At 42.2% G+C, this 20,812-nt stretch overlaps 1 protein-coding gene across 8 annotated transcripts in view; it reads left to right on the top strand.

Moving 5' to 3' along the window:
- Positions 1-20,812, top strand: part of kcnip4a (potassium voltage-gated channel interacting protein 4a) — a 92,370-nt gene that overhangs the window by 65,246 nt on the left and 6,312 nt on the right. For 7 of the 8 annotated variants that reach the window (XM_040181132.2, XM_078106339.1, XM_040181130.2 and 4 more), the window contains one exon: positions 17,957-18,081. In XM_040181132.2, the coding sequence (XP_040037066.1) occupies positions 17,957-18,081 (125 nt within the window). Of the gene's footprint in view, positions 1-4,708; positions 5,297-17,956; positions 18,082-20,812 lie in introns of those variants that run through there. The other variant, XM_040181134.2, reaches the window with a different exon arrangement.

The raw sequence follows: 20,812 nt of genomic DNA, 5'->3' as shown, positions 1-20,812 counted from the left end.
ACTTTGGATCATGCGGATGAAACCCTGTTACAGGTTAAAGGCAATCTTTCACGTCTAACATATAAACACTCCAAAGTATTGGAGAAGCGACGGGTTTGTTCGAGCAATCTTGGCACCAGTCTTTTATAAAAGAGTATTTATTCATCTCCTGGGTTAGAAATCAGTCATTACTTTTTTTATAAATATATATCTGTAATTCTTATTCATGTTTGCACAGCTAGTGTGCTTTTTATTGCCTTCTTTTGACATCTTAAACAAATTAGTTGGATATTATTCAGTGAAGGAGTATTAAAAACGGTACAATTTATTACACATTTTAATAAGGGCCTGGAGTCGCAGACAGGTATTACAGGCATAATGTTGTGTCTCATAGCTTTCCACTGAATTAAACACTGTTAGTGGTGTTTCCACAGGCATTAGCCCCGCTCCATCATCAATCACCTCAATGATACGAAGGCTACAAGTCACTGATTTTCAGCATCCACATGTATGCAGCTGTAACTAGCTTGTTGCTCTCTCTGCAGGAAACCTTGTAGAAGGCCAGATTGTGGCAACTATTAATCATTAATCATACTAAATGACTTTTCTGAGGCCACTGTTGAGCCTCGGCTCCAGCTGCTCTCTCCTCGTTTGTTCTAGCTGGGAAAATATTTCAGCATTTGCCCGCAGTTCAGTGTGTCAACACACGTTTACAGTAAATAAATGTACTGAGCGACTTCCGTGCGGTCCGGAGGTAAAAGATCTTTGAGTGCGGAGTGGATGTCAGCTGCCGTCCTCTTTAAATATCACAATCGACAATTGAAAAACCCCAATAGGTCGACCACTGCAAGCGAGGTCATTGTCAGTCACAAAGGTTTTCTGCAGACGTCAACGCCGCTTCCTTGTCCATAAGTTCTCACACATCTCACACAACTGACTGTGTGCCGCTAATCATCTGTGCAAGTGTCTCCAGTGTTATTAATTTGAAATGACTATTCATCTATTCTTTCAGTATTCACATGATAAATGTTTTAAAAAGGGTCCAGTATTTTACCACTCATTGCCACCAGGTCATTATGTGCCGAAATATTCCATTTCTATAAAGGCCAATTCACAAATCACAACCCTTTTAATATTGGAACTTCAGTTTACAATTATCACAAGGTTTATTTATAAGGCTTTATTTATAGTTTTAGTATGATTCAATAAACCTGGAAACTCAGTGATCCCTTGATATATTGCCTCGACGTATCAGTCTGACATGTTGCTTCAATAATTTATACCCAAATTCATGCTTTTTATAAGACTCTATTGATTTCCCCCTAGCGTTCGTTTCTTACCGATGAACTATGCACGTTATAACTCATCCTCCGGGCAGTGGCTCCAGTCCTAGAGAACTGTCTGCCATTTTATGTCTCCCTTGTCTATTTCTTTTTACCGCTTCTGCTAATGCATATTCTCCGTCGACCTTTGCACTTTCTGTTTGGTTTGACTGGCACTTTGCCCGCCGACGGATGGTAAATCAGGTGGCGGGCTGGCCGAGCGAAGGCAATTCATTGTCCCGCCGTTTCCTGCTGCGTGTTGTGCGCGCTGAGCTGTCAGGTAGCCACGTCGCAGCTAATATGGGTGAGACGCGGAGGGAAGAAGGTCAATGTTATCAGCTGCAGCACACCGCCCTCAGCCTTGTGGCACTGTCCATTTGCAGACAATGCCATCGACTTTTACACTAGAACTAATCTCTGATGAATTGGGATGTGGATAAAAATCTTGCGGTCCTGCTGTAAAAATAAGACGGGCATGTCTTTAGAAAGCGAATGCGGGCTTGCATTTCTTAAGAGAGGCCGTACTGAGCTTTCACTGTAAACTACACAGCACAGTGCAAACCAAAGCATTGAGAGCAAAGTATTTTAACGTGCAACAACCGAACCAACAGATTATTTATTGTTTCTACTTACACATTTGCATTTTGTGAGAAAAGGTTAAAAAAGTGTACATCTTGAATCGGCATGATGCATGTTTCTCTCAGAAAACATTCTTAACTTAAGCAAATGCGTCAACTCTTCCACAAAGGAAGTTCTCCATATCAGTGTTACCCCCTCAATGCACTCCATGCTCGATCACACACACCACTTGGCTGAGAGCGCCCCCCTCTTCACAGCTTATAATTGCCTTCCCCATCATAGGTGACGCTCCAGTAAATATGACAGCCTCATTTTAAACGTGCCTTGAAAAAAATAAATAAACACAAGCCAGACACGGGTGCTGCTTTTCGTGTCTGAGTAAACCTCTGCACGTGTCGCTAGATTACATCACCCGCTTATGCCCTAAACTGATCTGTAAACAGCGGGACGATCTTATCTTCACCTCTTTGTCCCCGTCCACTGATTGGCGCCCTGCTTTGATGACGGTTACATTCTAATGTGGCTCCCTTCTTCTGGTCCTGTACTGATACAAGAAGAAAGAACACTTCTCCGATGCCTAATGGAAATGTTGTTTTTGTGGGTTGTGACAAAGTTTGTGGCGTTCCCTGAGAAAGAGGCATATAAATGACCTCTGCGCGTGTGGTGGTCCATTTGTTCCATCGGGATTTGCTTTTTCAAAATAGTTTCCCAAAAGTCTTGGAAGGAAATTTCACATGAGCACCGTTGAGACTGGTTCATTGACGCCATCAGGTCGTGTCCTCTGTGCCCACTCTGCCCAGACAAAAGAGATAAGATCCCCCCCATGCGAATACTGAGAATGGAAACAGTGACGTGTGACAGGTGGCAGCGACGAGTGAGAAAAATCTCTAATCTTTCCCAAGATCAATGCCTATCAGTCCACAGAGGCAGATGGACAAAAAGGCTCCAGGTTTGCGTCTCAGACTTGCCCTGTTCATTACACCGATAAGGACTTCAAGGATGGTGACATGTCAGACATCCGTGCAGCTCGACATTTCAGACTTTGATCCCCTGGAGATGCTGCCTGTCAAAAGTTATGGAAGAGGGATGAGTTCTGTGTGAAACCCTTAATCAAAAACATGTAGAGGTTTGGGTAGCGCAAGCTATTATCGAGCCTTTTTATGTGTTTTGTGGGACCATGGAAAGCCCCAAAAAATGAACCAACATAAAATAAGTTATGATTGTGTTGATTATTAATGTCTCCTGATCTAGTCGGCGGCAGCTTGAGCCATTGACATAATTTCACGCGTTGAGACATGTGATGGTGGAGTTCCTTTTAATGGCTATATTTATCTATAATCACCACATCATCATTTAGAAATGGTTACTTTATCCCCATATTAAAACCTTGTGGTTTTAAGTCCTTTTCTGTAGATTATTGATTTAATGGCAATACTATCTAGTGAGATATCCTTCATTTCTGAAAAGTTCCGAAAACGAGTTTTGTTTTCAGGAACGGATTAGTTTTGTGGCAGCTTTCATGTGTACTTCAGAACATGGGACAGGAGAGTTAGTTTGCAGTGTGATGTTCAATATCAGGCTTATGTCTGACAAATATTCCACCACAATCATCAGGTTCAAAACACCATTAAGTCATCAACTGCCCTTGTTTCCTCAAATATTAGCTCGACACCATAGCAATGTCAACGCTCTGCAGTCTTAAACACAAATTAATTTTGCAATTTCAGTCTACCGAAACAAAACAGCCTTTTTGTTTCCGTGAATGCTAAATTGTTTGGTTCTCGATCTGTCAGACCTGCCATGCTGTAACTATGCGAGAGTGCTCATTGTCCACAATGTGTGTGCCGTTAATGGAGCAAGAAGTGGGATGTAAGATTTACATGTCAGCTGTGTTGATAGAGTCATGGCTATAATAGTTGGATGGATGCTCAGTTGCACAAAAACCCTCCCCCACTATTTCTTTTTCTCTTGTCTCACACTCTCAACTCATAGCTTTAATATTTTATTGGGAAGGAGCATAATCTCAGTGCTTCAGAAAGGCTAGGATTGGTAAATCATTCCTACATGCTTCATTAACTATCAGTTTCATCAAAATAGCTTTGTCGTCTTGTCACCCTGTTTAGCCTACATTAACATATTCTGGTTAAAGTTTCCTATGCTGTTGCCCCTTTGACAAAGAAACCTTTTCAGACTAATGCGGGATGATTTACAATGGCAGGTCTACTCACAATGGCGACCTGGACCAAAATAAACAGCCTCTTTGTTCATTTGTCATCATCCATTATCTTTAATCTGTCACATAGCCAATCTAATTCAATGACATGACCATACGGTAAAGTACCTAATCACATCAACATCATGACTAATAACTTTTATTTTGTAATTTACATTTTTTACATTAATTTGTATTTTTGGAGGTGATTTGTGTTTAGCATCGTGACCCGCCAAATACTGGGTAAATGTTGGATGTGGCAACAGTTTTAGATCAACTGCCACGGTGGTATACATAGATAGATACATAGATATATAGCTAAATATAGAACAATTATTTTGAGCAATTAAGATTAGCCGACATGATACAATTGACCCTGACTTACAAGCGATAAAATGGCCAGTAGAAACAAACAACCTGCCACAGGGGCAGGCGAGGACAAGTGTGTTTGAGGCTATTGCGAACAAATAGGCCGTAGCTCATGAGAGGTTGAGCATCTTCCATTGTAGCACCACACCTCCCCTCCGCCTCAGCCTCAGCCTCATGTCCCCACCCTCCCTCCCTCACTCATTTCCACTCCCTCTCATCTTCCCTCCCTGTACTTTGCTGTGAGAGCAGTCAGTGAGCCCGAAAGAGCGAGAGAGAGACACAAAATGCGAGAGAAGAGCAGAGTTTCCTCTGCCTGATTTTACACTCCTCCTAGAAGCCTCCTCATTTGTGAAAGAGAGGAAAGAAAAAGGACGAATTTTAATCAGCTTGCGTGGACTTTTTCGCTTTTCTTTTACTTCTCAGTGACCCCGCGAGATCCTCTCATGACTTCCGACTCCTCACAGAGCTGAGAGCAAATTTCTCGCTCTTAACCTCGTCACATTTTAGCTCAACCCAGACTGGATTTAGGGAGCAGGCGGGCAGCAGGCGGGTGCCAGGAGGCTCTCCGGCCCGTGCGTCCGGGCCGGTGTCGTCCTGGAGTGGGTGCAGGGGAACTGGAGCGCAGGGCCGGGCGGCAGCGCTCGTCCTGGCGGGGTTCCGGAGGGCGAAGAGGCCGGCTCCGGGTCCGGGTATGGTGGCGCGGAGTTGGCCGAGGGTGGAGCGATGCTGAGCGCAATCTGGGAGACGGAGGGGCTGCAGACGGTGGGCATCGTGGTGCTGGTGTTCGCCTCCATCAAGCTGCTGCACCTCCTGGGGCTCATCAGCTTCTCAGAGGGTAAGACGCGGATGGAGAGGAGGGCAGAAACCCGGGGAAATAGGACTCAGAAATGGAGGAATCACAAAGAAAAACAAAAAATGTCACTTTCCTTGACACATCAAAGGGCATCTTGTACTTCACGTGTGTTTCAAAGAAAATCTATGCAGCAAAAGAGTAACTCGTCTTTGGCTGCTAGAACTCCTTTGAACACGATGTTTCCATTTGGGAACATGACACGTTAATGGAACTCGCCACACCAAAGCAGGAATAAGTGACTCAGAAAACAGCAAAACAAATGGACTGTGTTATCTTCTGAGCTAAAGTTGTGAAAACGGAAAGAGATTGTGATGATGAGTGATTGAGCAGGAAGAAAATGTTGGTGCAGAAATTGAAGAAGCGCTACAGACAAGTTCTGATTTGTATTTTGTATTTTCCGTTATTTAGTTGGGAACTGGTTGTCAAATGGATTCAAATCTTTCTTGGCGCGTTGTTCTAACTTGTAATAGTGGGTAGCTGGAAAACGGTGACCTGACCTGTGAGAAGTGTTTGGATTGAGCATTGGCTGTGGTTGTGTTATTTTTAAGGGCACATGGCAGTGCTGTTTTCATTCTGGAGGAACCGCGAAGCTCCCGCTCAGCAAAACAGTTCAGTTCACTATGCAGCGGCGAGCGGAGGCTGCCCCCCCCTCCCTCGCTCTGCATTAACAGATGCAGCACAAATGATATGGATTATTCTCCGTAGGGAGATGATGGAGTCAGACCGGCGTGCCTTTGCCTGATTGTGTTATTCGTATTCCACACAGGTGTCTCAGACTGTAAATACTGACAGTGAGTATCTGCTATCTGAGCCTGCTGTGCGTGACGACCAGACGATGGAGGCATTGATGTTTTCCTGATGTTGAACGAGGCCAGGGATATCAAAAGTTTTGGTGTGGGAGATGAGGTTTCAGAGATCTTTTTAAACATGAGCTGGAGATTTTGGGGCGTGGGAGCGAATCCAATACGGCTGCAAATACCTTATTTCTACTATTAAGATTTCCCAGACCCAAAGTTAGCATACAAAATAAAGCATAAAAACATCTAATTTCAAATCCATCCATTGGTATCACATTGCACAGAGCCAAAGAGGACATTTTAAGTTGATTTTTCTAACAATTATTAATTGATATTGACATTTTTGAAGGATAGGACATAAAGACTTCCTTCAATGTCCAGCTACCAATCAACCGATATACCAATCATTTCAGCATTTAACTGGGTTTGTGGGTTATCTGGGTTAGTGCTGGGTTTGAAATTCAGGATTTTGTTTACTTTATTCCAGCACAAATCCCCTTTGCAGCTTTCACCTTCTGCAAGAACTACAAACGTTTGTTTTCTTTTTATTCGTAAAAACCTCCCGGGGAAATGGTCCGCTGAGCGTGCGCGCCATGCTTAACATTCACACAGTCAGACGCGCTCGCAGCTGGGAGCTGCCCAGTGCGGTCACATCTTCCTCCCCCCAAGGTCGCTCCGCTGAGGCATCCGGGGGAGAGGGAGCGCTTTAAAAAGCCCATGTGTGGTAAATCCTGAGGGAGTTTCTCAGCTGGGCTGCAAACATGTCAGTTGGCAGCAAATAATAAAAAATAAAAAAACTGCAAGTGTTGTTCGGATGAAGTCGTAGCAGACGGACACATTGTGAAGGGGAGGGAGGCGGGGGGGGTCACGGTCACGTCTGGCCTGTACAACACTTCAACCGGAGATTCAATTTGGAAAGAAATACTTAATTAAGCCTCTCCCCGCCACTGGCCTGCTTCCGTGTTGGAGAGAAATAACAAGATCATTGCAATCAGCCAATGCACAATCATCAGAGCATTGTGCTGTGAATATATGCGCAGGGCAGTAAGGCATGGGGACCCACTTGAAGTTTGATTACCAATTTCGCAGTATTGATGTGTAGCCTACATGTATTCAGGCTTACTATCCAAAGGCTGCAATCATCTGCAAGTTTTACACGCGTTGGCTCATTTTGTCTATAGCAAACTTTTTTTAATGAGGAGTTTTGTTGGAAATTTGGACAATTGTCGAAATTTGGACCCTCCGGTGTTATTTGGCTGCATTGCGACATAACAAGGAACACAATTTACTTTTTGTTTCTTTCTTCCTCTGTCTTTCTCATGCACACACACACACACACACACACACACACACACACACACACACACACACACACACACACACACACACACACACACACACACACACACACACACACACACACAGTGATTATTTTTACACGCAGAGCCGTTAATGCAAAGTGCTGAGCAAAGCGTCATAGGGTGCAGACTAATCAGTGGGTTACACAATGATAAATAATTCTCTGGTTCAGCTCCATGCAGAAAACCATCCAAACCCCATTTCTCCTCTATCAGTATAACACACGCATTCAAATTTACACCATTTTCTGAACAGTAATGAAGCGTTGTGTCAATTTGGACGTGCCGTCCGTTATAAACGGGCGGGAGTGTCTCACTGCTGATGTCAATCTCACAAATGTCTTGTGTTCTCTTTGCCCTTGATGGGGATTTATGGCCTGGCAGCTCAGATAGTTGGTGCCACTGCTGGTTTTGCTGCCGTTTTGTTTTGTTTTTTACTATCAATGGAGAGCCGGTTGCTGCTGCGGGAGCTCAAGGGTTGAACAACTAAATGTGTTTTGAAGCAAATGCTAAATCAACTGCATTTAAACAACACGTTGTATATAAAAAGGCTTGAAATTATAACCAAAATGTCCCACAAGGTTGTAACATTTATCTTGACAATTATCAATAATAGGACATAGCAGTAGCCTTTTTTCTTTTCTTTTGTGTTCGTCCTAATTAGTTACAGCGTGACCAATAGAAGGGAACAAAGGAAAGATTGCCGTTGGGGTTGAAACGAGTGTCAAAACACTGTATGATGCAAAATTATGAATTACCTTTCAGCTGCTGTTTTGTGGTATGTGATCCAGTAATTCTGACGTTTCTGTCATTGATGATTGCGTCATGTGTGTGTGAACAACAGGGGAAACAGTTTTGTTTAAGAGCCCAATGTGGTCATAGTGGTCTTCATTTCCGCTACAGATGTTAATAGTGTTTAATTTCGGCTGCCTGCCAGCGATTCAAAATGCATTTAAATATTGAAGTGTGTTGTTCATTTTGTAAAGTGCAGGAGTGTGTACACTTCCAGTACACACTCGCATGGGCGAGGCAGGAGCCGCATTCTCATACGATAGTTTTCTGTGATGAGTGACACATCCGCCTTCAGTTGAGTGAGTGGAAATTTAAGGCATTTTTCATTTTTAATTTAATTTTAGACAACAATAACTATTGAGGAAATAAATGACATTGCTACTTTAGAAAGCAGGTAAGATTTAATTCAATAAACTATGGACGCGATGACTCAGTTGCAGGGGGTGAGATATTTAGCAAGCGGCTCCCCTGCGAAATGTAATTGTTTCTATATAAGATCAATTTAAAAGAACAATCAACCGGCCCAATTACCCTTTGGCTATTTTCGAGGCTTCTTATTGAGAGCCATGACATAATCGACTTAACCTTTGAGCATCCTAATTTATAGGTCTCGGCGCCTATCGTGTAAAGAAGGGCACGGTGGACAAGATTATCGACGACCCTGCAATAAATATTTGAAAAAATGATCAATTATTTTGTGATAAGAGGGAGACGACGGATGCTTCGTGGTCAACAACGTGATGTCTGTTTGCTGCGCTGGAGGTGGATTGTATTTTTAAAGATGAATTTAATGAAATGATGACAGTGTGCCACGGCAGTGCAGGGACGTGCATTGTCCGTAAAGCACCATCTTCCAATATTCTCCCGTCTTATTGAAGGCCATCGTGATTTCAACCATAACGCTGTTTGGCTGTGTGAAGTGAAGTGCGAGGGTTTTTATTAAAGGACATTGTTGCGTCGTTCAAGCTCAAGTTTTGTCTTTTTATTCAGCTGGACTGAACACACCGGACTTTAGTTTGCTTTTTGTGAAATCTGCATACAGCTTTTTTTTTCAAATGAATCATCTATTATCTGACTTGAGACTATCGTCAGCTGTTAGTTTATCAGGGTGTATCATATATCCATATCACAGATACAGATCTTGTCAGAATATGATCCATTAATCCATGACTGTACTTTTCTGAGTGCCTGATATTATCAGTGTCAGTTGCAGGGACATGGATGAGTCACTTCCACATGAGTGACAGAGACTCTCTCCTCTTCCAGTGTCTCCTCTCCTGTGTCCCCCTTATGGTCTTAAAATAATTGTAGTGGGGCCAGAGGACCTTCCTCCAATGCCGGAGCAAGGTTGTTGTTATTTTTTTAAACACCTCAAGTGACAAATGATTGCAATTGGATGCATAATAAAGGCCCCAGCCCTCTGATGGGATTCATTAGGATCAGCATGAGAACGCGCTCTCCCTCATAACGAAGCTTACCCTCCAGTGCTCCAGTCAGTGCAATCAATCCCACTCAGTTCGGAAAAGCAAATGACTGACGGTCGGTATTCTCAGATTTGCTGAATTCAAACTTTGTAAATGCATGAGCCATTTACACACTGTTGCAAATTGCACCAATGTTAGAAAGCGATGACTGCGCTCTTTTTCCCCCCCACATACAGCTACAGTCCTGCAGAAGCTAACCTGAAGGGAGCAACTAAGGCTTCAGTCCATTTGTCTGTAAACACCGATGCTTGGACTCAGATTTATTTGCATCTGCCTTTCATCATTGGCAGTAAAGCACAAAAGCTGATGTCACGTCCCAGGGAACGTAAACCCATCATCTAATCAAAAATATTATTTTTTTATTTTTCTTCAGGCTCATGGACCGGTGGCATTTGTATTCTCACCAACGTTCCCAATTGGCTTTTGTTTTCAGGCAGACCATGTCTTTGTCTTTTTCCAGAAATCAATTTCACCGCCATTTGTCCTGCCTGCCGCAGGGAACTGAAAGTTGTTTTATTAAATAACTGCAAAGACATATCGCTCTACCCGTATCCAATCTTTGGGCTTATTTGTACTCGGGCCAACCAAATGGAAATGAATGGCAGATCTGTATCCACCTTCCATGTGATTCATCCGTTATGCTTTGCTCAATCCGCAGTGGGACTGCGTCTGAATTACTCGTATTGACTTGGGTCTGCAGATGTAACATTTGCAAAAGCAGTATTGTGAACAGCAGATGTTGACTGTTGGTCGCTCCGATGTTCTGAATGTCGGCCCGTAATTGGTTTTAGAGGATTGGATAATATTTGTTGGTTTAGAGGGGAAGTCATTACACAGCAGGAAAGATTGGCAAAGGAGTTAAAGAGGAAACAAAGTGTTCCCTCCGATGCATATGTTCTCACCAGCTTCTTTTAACATGCTCGTATGTAGCTTAACAATATCCAATTATTTTCCGTGAAAAACGTTCTTCTGAGCTATTGAAGGGATCCCATCTACAGTAAACTCCATTTCAATTGAGTCCTTGCGTCCTTCATCTGTTGCTCTACTCCAAATCTCAACATGTAGTGTGTAGATGAATCATCTGTAATATTTGAGGCGATATCTTGAGCAATAAAGGAAAAATAGCTACTCAATATTGCTAATTTGGTGTTCTGTTTCGGAGGCCAGCAGCATTAGTGCAACCTTGTGAAACGAGGTGGACGCACACTGACCCAATAAATATTTGGCTTAAAAATAATCTATCCCCCGGGCGCTTTGTAATCTATTTGGATTTAATGTAGTCAAAAGGTGTTTATCTCTGCATTTGTGTGTAAATGCCCCATGGCCAGGCTGTTAAAGTGGACCTTTTGCACAGATGGGAGGGTTTGAATTCATAATCAAAAGATATTGATCAGCCTGCAAATCATAAGCTTTGACCGAAATATAAAGCAACTGAACAAGCAGTTGATAGTTACTACGAAGATATATATATATTTAACTCTGTATGACCATGTTTGGTTCTTCTACTGATAAAATACTATATATTTAGGTCAAAACACACTGCAAATGATGAATCTGGGAAAATATGAATTTGATTGTGAAGTTGCAGTGACCTGACTTTCGAAATCGGTTGAAGCGTAAAGAGACAAAGATACCACTGACAGTAATTGTGGTGAACACAGTAAGAATGTGAAATCACTTCCTCTAGTGTGGCATTCAATATTAAACAATTCAATTCAGCAAGAATTCTAACCGTTTAAACAGTGGAATAATTCATTTTCTTGGTCCCTTGAGATACAGCTCCTTGCTACATTCGGACATGAAACCAGTTAGAACGAGGACCAAAGCGCCTCATCCAGATGGGGAAAGATGGGATAACGGCACCAGTGTGCACTGCCAGATGCAATCACTCAGAGAAGGGACGGAAATGTCCCAGTAGTCGACGACTGATTCTACTATGCCTTAAAGCTATGATGAAATCACATTGAAGCCTCAGCTTAACTCCAATTTTCTCCTGATCATTTTCATCGCAGTAATATCAGCTACAAGCCTAACTTTTAACAAGTCCAACTAATCCCGCTTTGGTCTGCAAAATTCTATACCTTTACTTAACTGTTTACATATCTTGCCCTTAAATGGATCGCAGCGCAGCCTTGTGATGAACTCGACACCCAGAGATTGCTGGTTGATGGTCCTGTGTTGTATTGCCAGGACGTGGAGCCGGCTATATTAGGAGTGAGCTCAGGTTGAGATAACATCAGTTGAGTTTGGTCCACGTGTGACATTTATCAGGACAGCTGTAGCTTATTGATCGGAGGTGTCATCAAAGTCGCACCATTTTAAGTGAAGAGATTTGATTTGAGTTTTATTCAACAGTTCTGATCAAACAAGAGAGGATGAAGCCTTTGTGGGAGGCTTCTAAATTAGACGCATGCAGCAATGATGTAGACCAACATTTACTGCAGTAACCGTGTTTTTTTATAAATATTTTATATAACATGCATGACGGAAGAATTGTGTAACCAAGACACTAATTGTTTAACATGAGAATTTAACATTTATTGCCTTGGTTTGAAAAAATATGTGTGACCAGCCAGAATCAAACCCGCCACTTTTACAAGCAACATTTTAGGCCAGGTTCGTGAAAATATGAGCTTAAGTTGCTGTGGAAACGGGCCTTTATAGTCAGCAGTAAGCAAAAACGGTCACTGAGACTCATTCAATGAGACTGGTTCTGCCATCAAATGTGTCCGTGGTCAAAGATCTCCAGACCCCGACTGAAGCTGGTGGGGAAGCTCTGTGCACATCGCTATAATTTAAACTGTCATGTGATAAATTGTGCATACATGATGTCATGGCCTAATTTTGTGGGACCACCTTCTTGGCGCCGCCGCGTAGCTGGTGCTAAATTGTATAAGTTAAGACACATCCACGGGAACTCGGTGGAAATGACAGTGCTAATATCACACACACACACACACACACACACACACACACACACACACACACACACACACACACACAGATGTAGCTGCAGTGTTTTAGTCTGATAACATTAAGGGGTAAAAAGCTTGTAACAACTAAGCAAGAGAGCAAATAAAACTCAAGGTCTAATGAATGCTATCAATGCCTGAAATTAAGAATTATCTGGTCCAATTTCACACAGATTAAACCTAGAGTTCCCCCATCACGTATCCAATTAATAGTTTTATTTAATCTCACAGAGCGTAAGGGGGCTTTTGCACTTAATACTGTATTACATGAATCCATTCCATGTGGACCTCCGGGCTAACATTTGCCTTTGCGTAGCACTGTCGATACATCCTCCTACCAACACAAAGAAAATGCCAGCTCAGCAGCACCGTTCATCAAACTGCGCGCTTCAGCACACGAATTGACCTCAGCTTTATTAATATCGAGCAGCAATTTGTGGTCAGCTGAACGCGTTGCAGTTACCACACGATACAGATTTGCCAAAGCTTTTTCAGCCACTCATTTTCGGTTCACGTATCCAGTTGATTTTAAGGGGCCTGACAGGTTTTACCTTTGGGATAAATATTGAGTTACAAATATTGAAGGAGTGTGGTGGTTGAACTACAACTGATCTGTACAGACTTATTTCGGTGGGTTATATACTGTATAGAGTTGTATTCAAAAATGAAGAAACGCCGAATGGACAGAGGTCATCGCTGATCAAAAGGTTAAAATCAAATTTATTTAATAAAAGAGATGGTGTTGTGGTAAAAAGAACATCATATTATGGAAGAAATGCGTAAATATGAGCGCTTATGCAAGCCGTCATTGGCGGGTTGTAGAAGCGGGTTGGATTCACGGAGGTAGATCGCCGGTTTGCCGGTCGAGAGGTGCACAAAGTTGTGGAGGAAAATACGGGACAGATGTGTCGATGCACGGGGCAATAAAGTCTGTGATAAATAAATAAACAAATACATAAATAGACGTGACTCTCTAGGTCGTCTTCAACAAAAACACGTCACTCTGCCTGTTGTTCTGGCGGAGAATTGCTCTGCAACACACGCAGAACCATGGATTGAAACAAGTGCGTCGACCCAACGACGCAGACGCAGAAGCATGCGTCAGCCTTTTTAGTGTCCACACCTCTGGGAGTGGTCTTCTGGTGAGTTCAATGTAATGACCCTTAGTCAATATCAGTTGTTGTTCAGGTATTACATGCATACATTCGGGTTGATGACACTACATCAAATACAATCATAACTACATTGGTTTTATTCTATTACAGTTGCAGAATTACAGTGGTTTTACAATATTGTCATTACTTTATTGATTACACAGTTTCAGAATCATGGCTGTATTCTGGTGTACACTATATGCATTTTATTAATTTTATGAACCGGGTCGTCAGTTTATTTCTAATATCCTACATTAGTCAATTTCATTTTTCAGTATTTTTGCAACTTTGCTCAATGATGAAGACTATAACTATTCTAAATATTAGATTATATATATATATATATATATATATATATATATATATATATATATATATATATATATATATATATATATATATAGCTTTAGTCATTAGAAGCAGTTTTTAACTACTAATTACTAAAAGGTAATTACTACTAATTACTCAATTTTTTGCTGATTACCCTGTTTATTACCCTTGAAGTCATACAAACTCATCCTCTTTAATTGCTGCAGGCTAAATAGCGATGGCTGCTAGTTTACTCAGTGGTGTCTATGAATTTCATTCCTGACAGCTGCAACCTGCTTCTAAAGCAGCAGGAACCCAACAAGCTGCTGAAGGCTTTTTCTTTTAAGGAAGGCAAAAGTACGGCATTGATAACTGAATTAGTGAAATGTTTAGTCTCCCCAGGATAAAATTCTTTATTGCTCGATATACTTTATTCCTCAGGACAACATTTTATTATCGCAAAATGGCTATTGTTTTTTCTTTTGTGTGGTAAGGTTTCCAGAGCACAGCATGTGCCGCTCTCTATTACCCCACACTCGCGTCAGCGTCTGAGCCATTTTGTCAATATACTGAAAGGGCAAACATTAATCAGACAGCCATCACTGCATGCTCTTTTCCTGCCCGATTAAGCGCTGTGTCACTCACAATCTGCTTTATTCCACTTTAGAGAGAGTTGTTCTATTTCCTTCACATTCATTCAGGTTTCACCAGCAGACACAGTCTTTCAATTGTATTATAGATTGTTTATGGATTGTTTGCTCTATTGGTCCAAACGTTTGCACAAAGTTCAATAAATATTGTTGTACAGAAAGGCTTCCTAATACAGGAAGCTTACAGTCGAGACCAACATATCTAGCCAGAGATGGACAAAAAGTCCATCGAAATTTAGATGGACAAAATAAAATACAAAATACTGGTGACAGAAAATGAATGATTTATTAATGGACTTTGTATCAACAAGAAAGTATTCATCACACATTAGGCCTATGTACACTTTAGACGAAAAGTATAGAATTAAAACCAGTTGTACACAGGTAACTCAAATTAAATCACTGCACAAACAAATTAATAAAAATTAAAGATCAACAGTAAATCGATACAAAAGTGTTCAGACGTCTCTTGATAAGGTTACCATGAACATACAAGGACCCACTTTCCCTCTTCCTATAACTAGCTTAACACTAGCCTAGACAGCATGCTAGCATTGATTGCTATGTTGATATCATAACCATGTATACAATAGACTATGTAGCCAGACCCAAACATAAATTATACATCAAGCTAGTTGACATCAGTCACACTCATATTAAAATTTACCTTGACAGACAGTCCGTTAAGAGACTGAACTCGTAAACGATTGATTCGTGGAGAAAGTATTTTGAGTATTTTAAATCCCAAATTACTGCATTCTAAAGTAATTTGTTATAAATCACATTAGATTCATTATCCGTCCAATCAAATCCAAATTACAAAATTCTCAAAAGTAATTGAAATTTGTATCTCAAATACAAGTAATAGACATACTGCCCATCTCTGTATCCAGTTCGACCTCAGTAAATTCCCTCGGGACGTATCCTCCTCACTCGGGAAGGAAGGTGGGTAACAGCGAGGTAACAACAGCAGATGGGGGCTTCACTTTGTATCATCATCTAAATGTCAAAGTTATTGTGTCATTTAAAGGGCAATATAAACAGGTTTTAAGCAGACAGCATGACTTGCCAAAATCAACATCTCTCTTTTATGAGGGCTCTGTTGTGCGCCATATTGTTAGTTATTGTGTACATTGAGCCTAATCTGAGCCAACAGCTTTTAGCCATCTGCTTAGTATCTGTGCGGTGTTCAACTCGGCACAGAGAAGGATTCGGACCATGTGGTATTTCCATTTTCCGTCGTGCAACCTTTCTCTCCGTTCCTTGCCAGCTCGCTGAAATAGTGCATGTAAAGTGTTTGAAATCCTGCTTTAGGTCAAGTTTGGTCAAGCTCCTACATCACTATAATACCTTTTTATAAATAATATATAAACAGGATAAGTAAAGACTGGAAAGGATGTCATGTAATTATAAGACTCGTTAACGGTTACCATGGTAAACGTTGTACCTGCTCAACATCAGCGCGTTCACGTGGTCATTGTGCGCATGTTAGTAGGCTTACACAACCATTTAGCTCAAGGTACTTTTTCCTTATTAGGCCCCTAGGATTTCTGTAAATCTATAGATTTATCGATGTAGTTACAGTATTTTTGACATGTTCTAGGTGCACAACTCGTACTTCACATGGACTGAACTACACACACTAACAACCTATGTCCCAGTATAGGACCCAAACTACCTCCCGCGTTGGCCGAACTGTTCGCCCCACTACTATGATACCAACCACTGCCATTAATCCTCGCACCAAAGTCATATTACAGCCAGGCTTTAGGTCACAGGCTCCCAAATTATATTCCGGTGCCGCCCTTTCCCGCTAATGACCGACACTGTTCAAAGAGACTTGTTAATAAGTGATGTAACCCAGTGAACTAGTCGCTCGTGACTTGCAGCGATGCCACATTTAGGCAGCCTTCCTTGAACGTGTGCTGCTGCTTTACATGTAGAGCGCCAACTCCTCTCTAACTTGTGTTCATCTGACTGCATCAACATTTAAATGTCAGAAAAATACCAGCTGCTCATATTTTTTCCACTCTTGGAAGATGCAAAGGTACAAAGTAACTGGGCCTCGCTACTTCCATGTCCAGTTTCCTCGAATGTGCTGAGGCTGTAAGTTGCTGACGTACCCGTCCGACCAAATGCTGTATTTCCCAGGTGACCCTCAGATTTTCAAGCGCGGGTTGAGGGCTCGACTCATGAGACTACTTCCATTCTGCACAGCCAAAAAGCCATCATCCAATAATCAAAGCAAGTGGCTCCTCAAAGGCTCTCTGTCCCTCTGTGTGATTTTCCCTCTGTTTTATCAGGTCATGGGACACACACCCTCAATATATGCTCGAGTCACGCAAACTATGCTCAGCTTTCTGATTCACTCAAAATATTTTCGCATTACAGTTGAAAAAGTAAAAAAGAAGGATATTGAGCGTGTGATTTGATGTGGCATTTATAAACAGATTAAAAAGTGTACTCCGCCCAAACCTTTTCTCTGGTAATGTTCATCTTTGTCTTTTTTAAAAATATTTTCAACATACAATACTAATAATTCCGCCACCTTGTGCTTAATAATTCTGGACTAATTTGACAATGATACTAAGATCAGAGCTCTTTTTACCCCCATTAATATATTTGTTAACATCACCCATGAATAGAGAGCAGTAGCTCCACAGCAGCGGGTTAATTGTGGTTGGTTAGAAGGCACAGCCTTTTCGTCGTGGACCACAATAGCATCCTTTGAGCTAATTAGGTATTTAGACATTTGAGGTATATGAGAGGCCCTGCGTCAGACGCAGCGAGGGTAGTGCAGGGCCCCGACAGCATCTGCCATCGTTACACACCCATTAAAAAGTTTCACAGGGTTCATGAAGAGGCTCGATGCCATAAGGACTTTGTTGTTCATGGGGAAGAAATAACACTAATTGTCTCGGCTATTGAATTTGGCGTTGAGAAGAAAAGGCCGGTTTGGTAACATTTGCAAATTAAAAGACGAAATGGCCTTCCAAATGGAATCAATTTCACGGATTCGTTTTGTTGTCATAGTTTTGCCGAATTTGTCACCAATTCATGCCAAAATGTCGGGGGTAAAAAAAGCACCAGCATTTACTCACACCTGGCTTTTCTCCTGATCTCCAGACAGCGTTGAAGATGAGCTCGAGCTGTCTACGGTTCGCCATCGCCCCGAGGGACTGGAGCAGCTCGAGGCTCGGACACGGTTCTCCCGCAAGGAGCTTCAGATCCTTTACCGCGGCTTCAAAAATGTGAGTGATGGGGCCACCGTGCACCCTCAGTGCGCTTTGCTCCCCCTTGAACATTTCTTTCTTTGGCATAAAAAACCAGTGGTTTTATTTGGATTATTATTTTTCATAGTCTAATGGGTGTTGGGCGTTTTCGACAGCTCCAGTTCCTTCTTGCTCTCATCAGTATTCAACGTCCCCTCTGCTTGCATGGCAATAAATTATAATCAGGCCTCTGATGAATTATATTTTAGCTGAGTCTTCTACATCCTGCACTTAATGTTATCATGTCCAGTCGAGCTCACCACAGACTGAGTTGAAGTGTCTGTACATTGTCCACTGTGCTAAGGATAATTACTTCACATATTCCCCGAGATTACTGATGAGCAATCAGGTCTAAGTCGCCCAGAGCATCCCATATCGCTTTATTGTCACCTCTGGTGGGAGGCGTAATGAGATGACCCATAATTGACTCAATGTGAATTGTCTGGCAATGAAAGAGAGCGAGAGAGAGAGAGAGAGAGAAAAAAAAACAAGCGTCCTGTGATAAAGGAGTTCCCGTGGGGCTTCAGTTTTCTGTTCAGCCTGCACTGTGCTGCGTGCCAAGTCCCTGCAAAGCCTACCCATTAGTCCACTTGAGACCCAGCTAAGAGGTAAGAAGTGTACTAATGAGGCTTTTAATTTGTGCCGCACACTCAGCCCGGCTCGACTCAGCCCTGTAACCTTCAGGGAAAGACATACTGCACATGTTTAGCCATGCTGGCGGCTGGTTGGTTGGTTGGGCCACTTCAGTTCATCAGATAGACTCCAATACAGACTTTCATGGTACCCAGAGGATGAATCCTATCGAGGACGTTTGACCGAATAAGCGGAGACTTTGTATATTTAATAGACTTCTGCGTAGAAGGACCAAAACAAGCAAACTGCCCCCGGAATGGTGCCGAGGGTTTTCATATGCATGAAGACAATAAATCAATACAGGCATGCATAGAAATACAGACATGTACAGAAAGGGGTTTTCCACTCTGTGTGATTTCCCATGTGATTTCTGAGAAAGAGGGAGAGGGACACAGGGACTTTCTGAGCAATTACTGCAAAAGAGTTGGAGGGGAGTGATTTCTGAGAAAGACGGACTCAGTCGAAAGACACACGATTATGGGCAGTGGTACAGTGATCGTTGTTCCTATTGACTTTGATCAAACCTTAGTTTTCTATTCAGCTCCACCAGCAAGTCAAACAGACTCTAACTGACTGACAATCTTATTACATCATCCTCAGCAGCACTCTGTCAACGGCGGGCAGCGTGCGCATGTGTTGCGGCGGCACTGCCGGGCGTAGACGTGAAAATAAAATTCCAGACTTGCTTGGGGTCGGTTGCGGGGGGGGACTTGGACTAGCGCCGCCCTTGTTCATTCGTAGGGGAAACACTGGCTGCTGTGTAATTTTAGAAAGATGTTTTTGGGCAGCAGTCCAAATATGACAGAGAGAGAGAGTGAGAGAGAGTCTTGGCAGCTTTTGTCCATCAGTCTGCGGTGTAGCTCAGGGTCAAAAGGCTCCTCCCTGTCGTGCACCGACCTTATGGCCAGCCAGACGAATAGAAGCTGGCCGGGTTTCCAGTGATTAGAAAATGTCTTTGTCTTGTTGTCCACGGTTTTGAAGCTAGTCCGATGCCCGTGAGTGGCAGGATGAGGTTATTTGTCCTGAAAACAAAGTTTATCTTTGCTCCAACAATGTGTCTAGTGGGGCCTAAAATAAGCTCCATCACTGGGTCTGTCTTCAGGAGGAATTTCAGCAAAGGTCACCTTAAAGATATGAGAGAATCCATCTTTTCTCAAATCCCTTTACCTCAGACCGGAGGAAATAAGACAATATTGTCCTCACGTGCGGCCCCTAAGGCACTGCCTTGGGAATTAGATAAAGATCTCCCCGTTTCCATTCCATCTGTGATGACGCCTGTGTTCACCGCTTCATTTCAATCCCAGCATTGTTATTGCCACAAGCCGTTACGTAACTCGTGAAGGAATTTAATGCTTGGCCGGTTTTTGCATTTCAGAGATTGTGTTTGTTATTTAATCATCACGGCTGGGCAAATTTTACAAGTATATCAAATGACAAATTACATATTCTGACCTCTCACTCCGTCTAGTAAAATTGTAAATGAAAGCTATGTTTAATGCAGCAACATGCAAGGAGAAAGAATTGTACGCCAATTGGTTATAATTGGACACAACACACCACTGGAATTATTCCAATAGGGTTTTACCCCCTATCATTTCAGTTTGATTTAGAGGTAAACACATTTACAGGTTTGAGTTTGAGTTGAGGAATCACTGCTTCAATACAAAAGCTAGCTTGACCTCCAATGGTCCAGGTTTCCACATAGTATAATGTCCTTAATATGCAACGTATTCATCTGCCTCACTGAATTAAAAGGAAACCGTTTTGTGAAGAGTTCAATATTATTGACATGTAGAGGAACAGTATTAATGAGCTCTTTACTTTTAGCCAAGTCCACCCTTCATGTATTTCAGGCATTGATCAAGTGGAACCATCTTACTGAACTTCAAATTGAACTGCAGGAGCTCAGTGGTGTTGATGACCAGATAACACACTGGCTTTATTTCTAATGGAAATCTGCCTCCCTCCCCCCATCTCATCACAAGGCTGAAAAGAGGCGATAAGTTGTGAAAGTATAAATCCAAAAATCACAATTTTAGTGACCATTGATTCTCCTTCGGGTCAGTGAGGATGACTT

This window comes from Gasterosteus aculeatus, chromosome 7, assembly GCF_964276395.1.
Source record: "Gasterosteus aculeatus chromosome 7, fGasAcu3.hap1.1, whole genome shotgun sequence".
Lineage (NCBI taxonomy): Eukaryota > Metazoa > Chordata > Actinopteri > Perciformes > Gasterosteidae > Gasterosteus > Gasterosteus aculeatus.
This window is presented reverse-complemented; position numbering and strand designations above follow the sequence as displayed.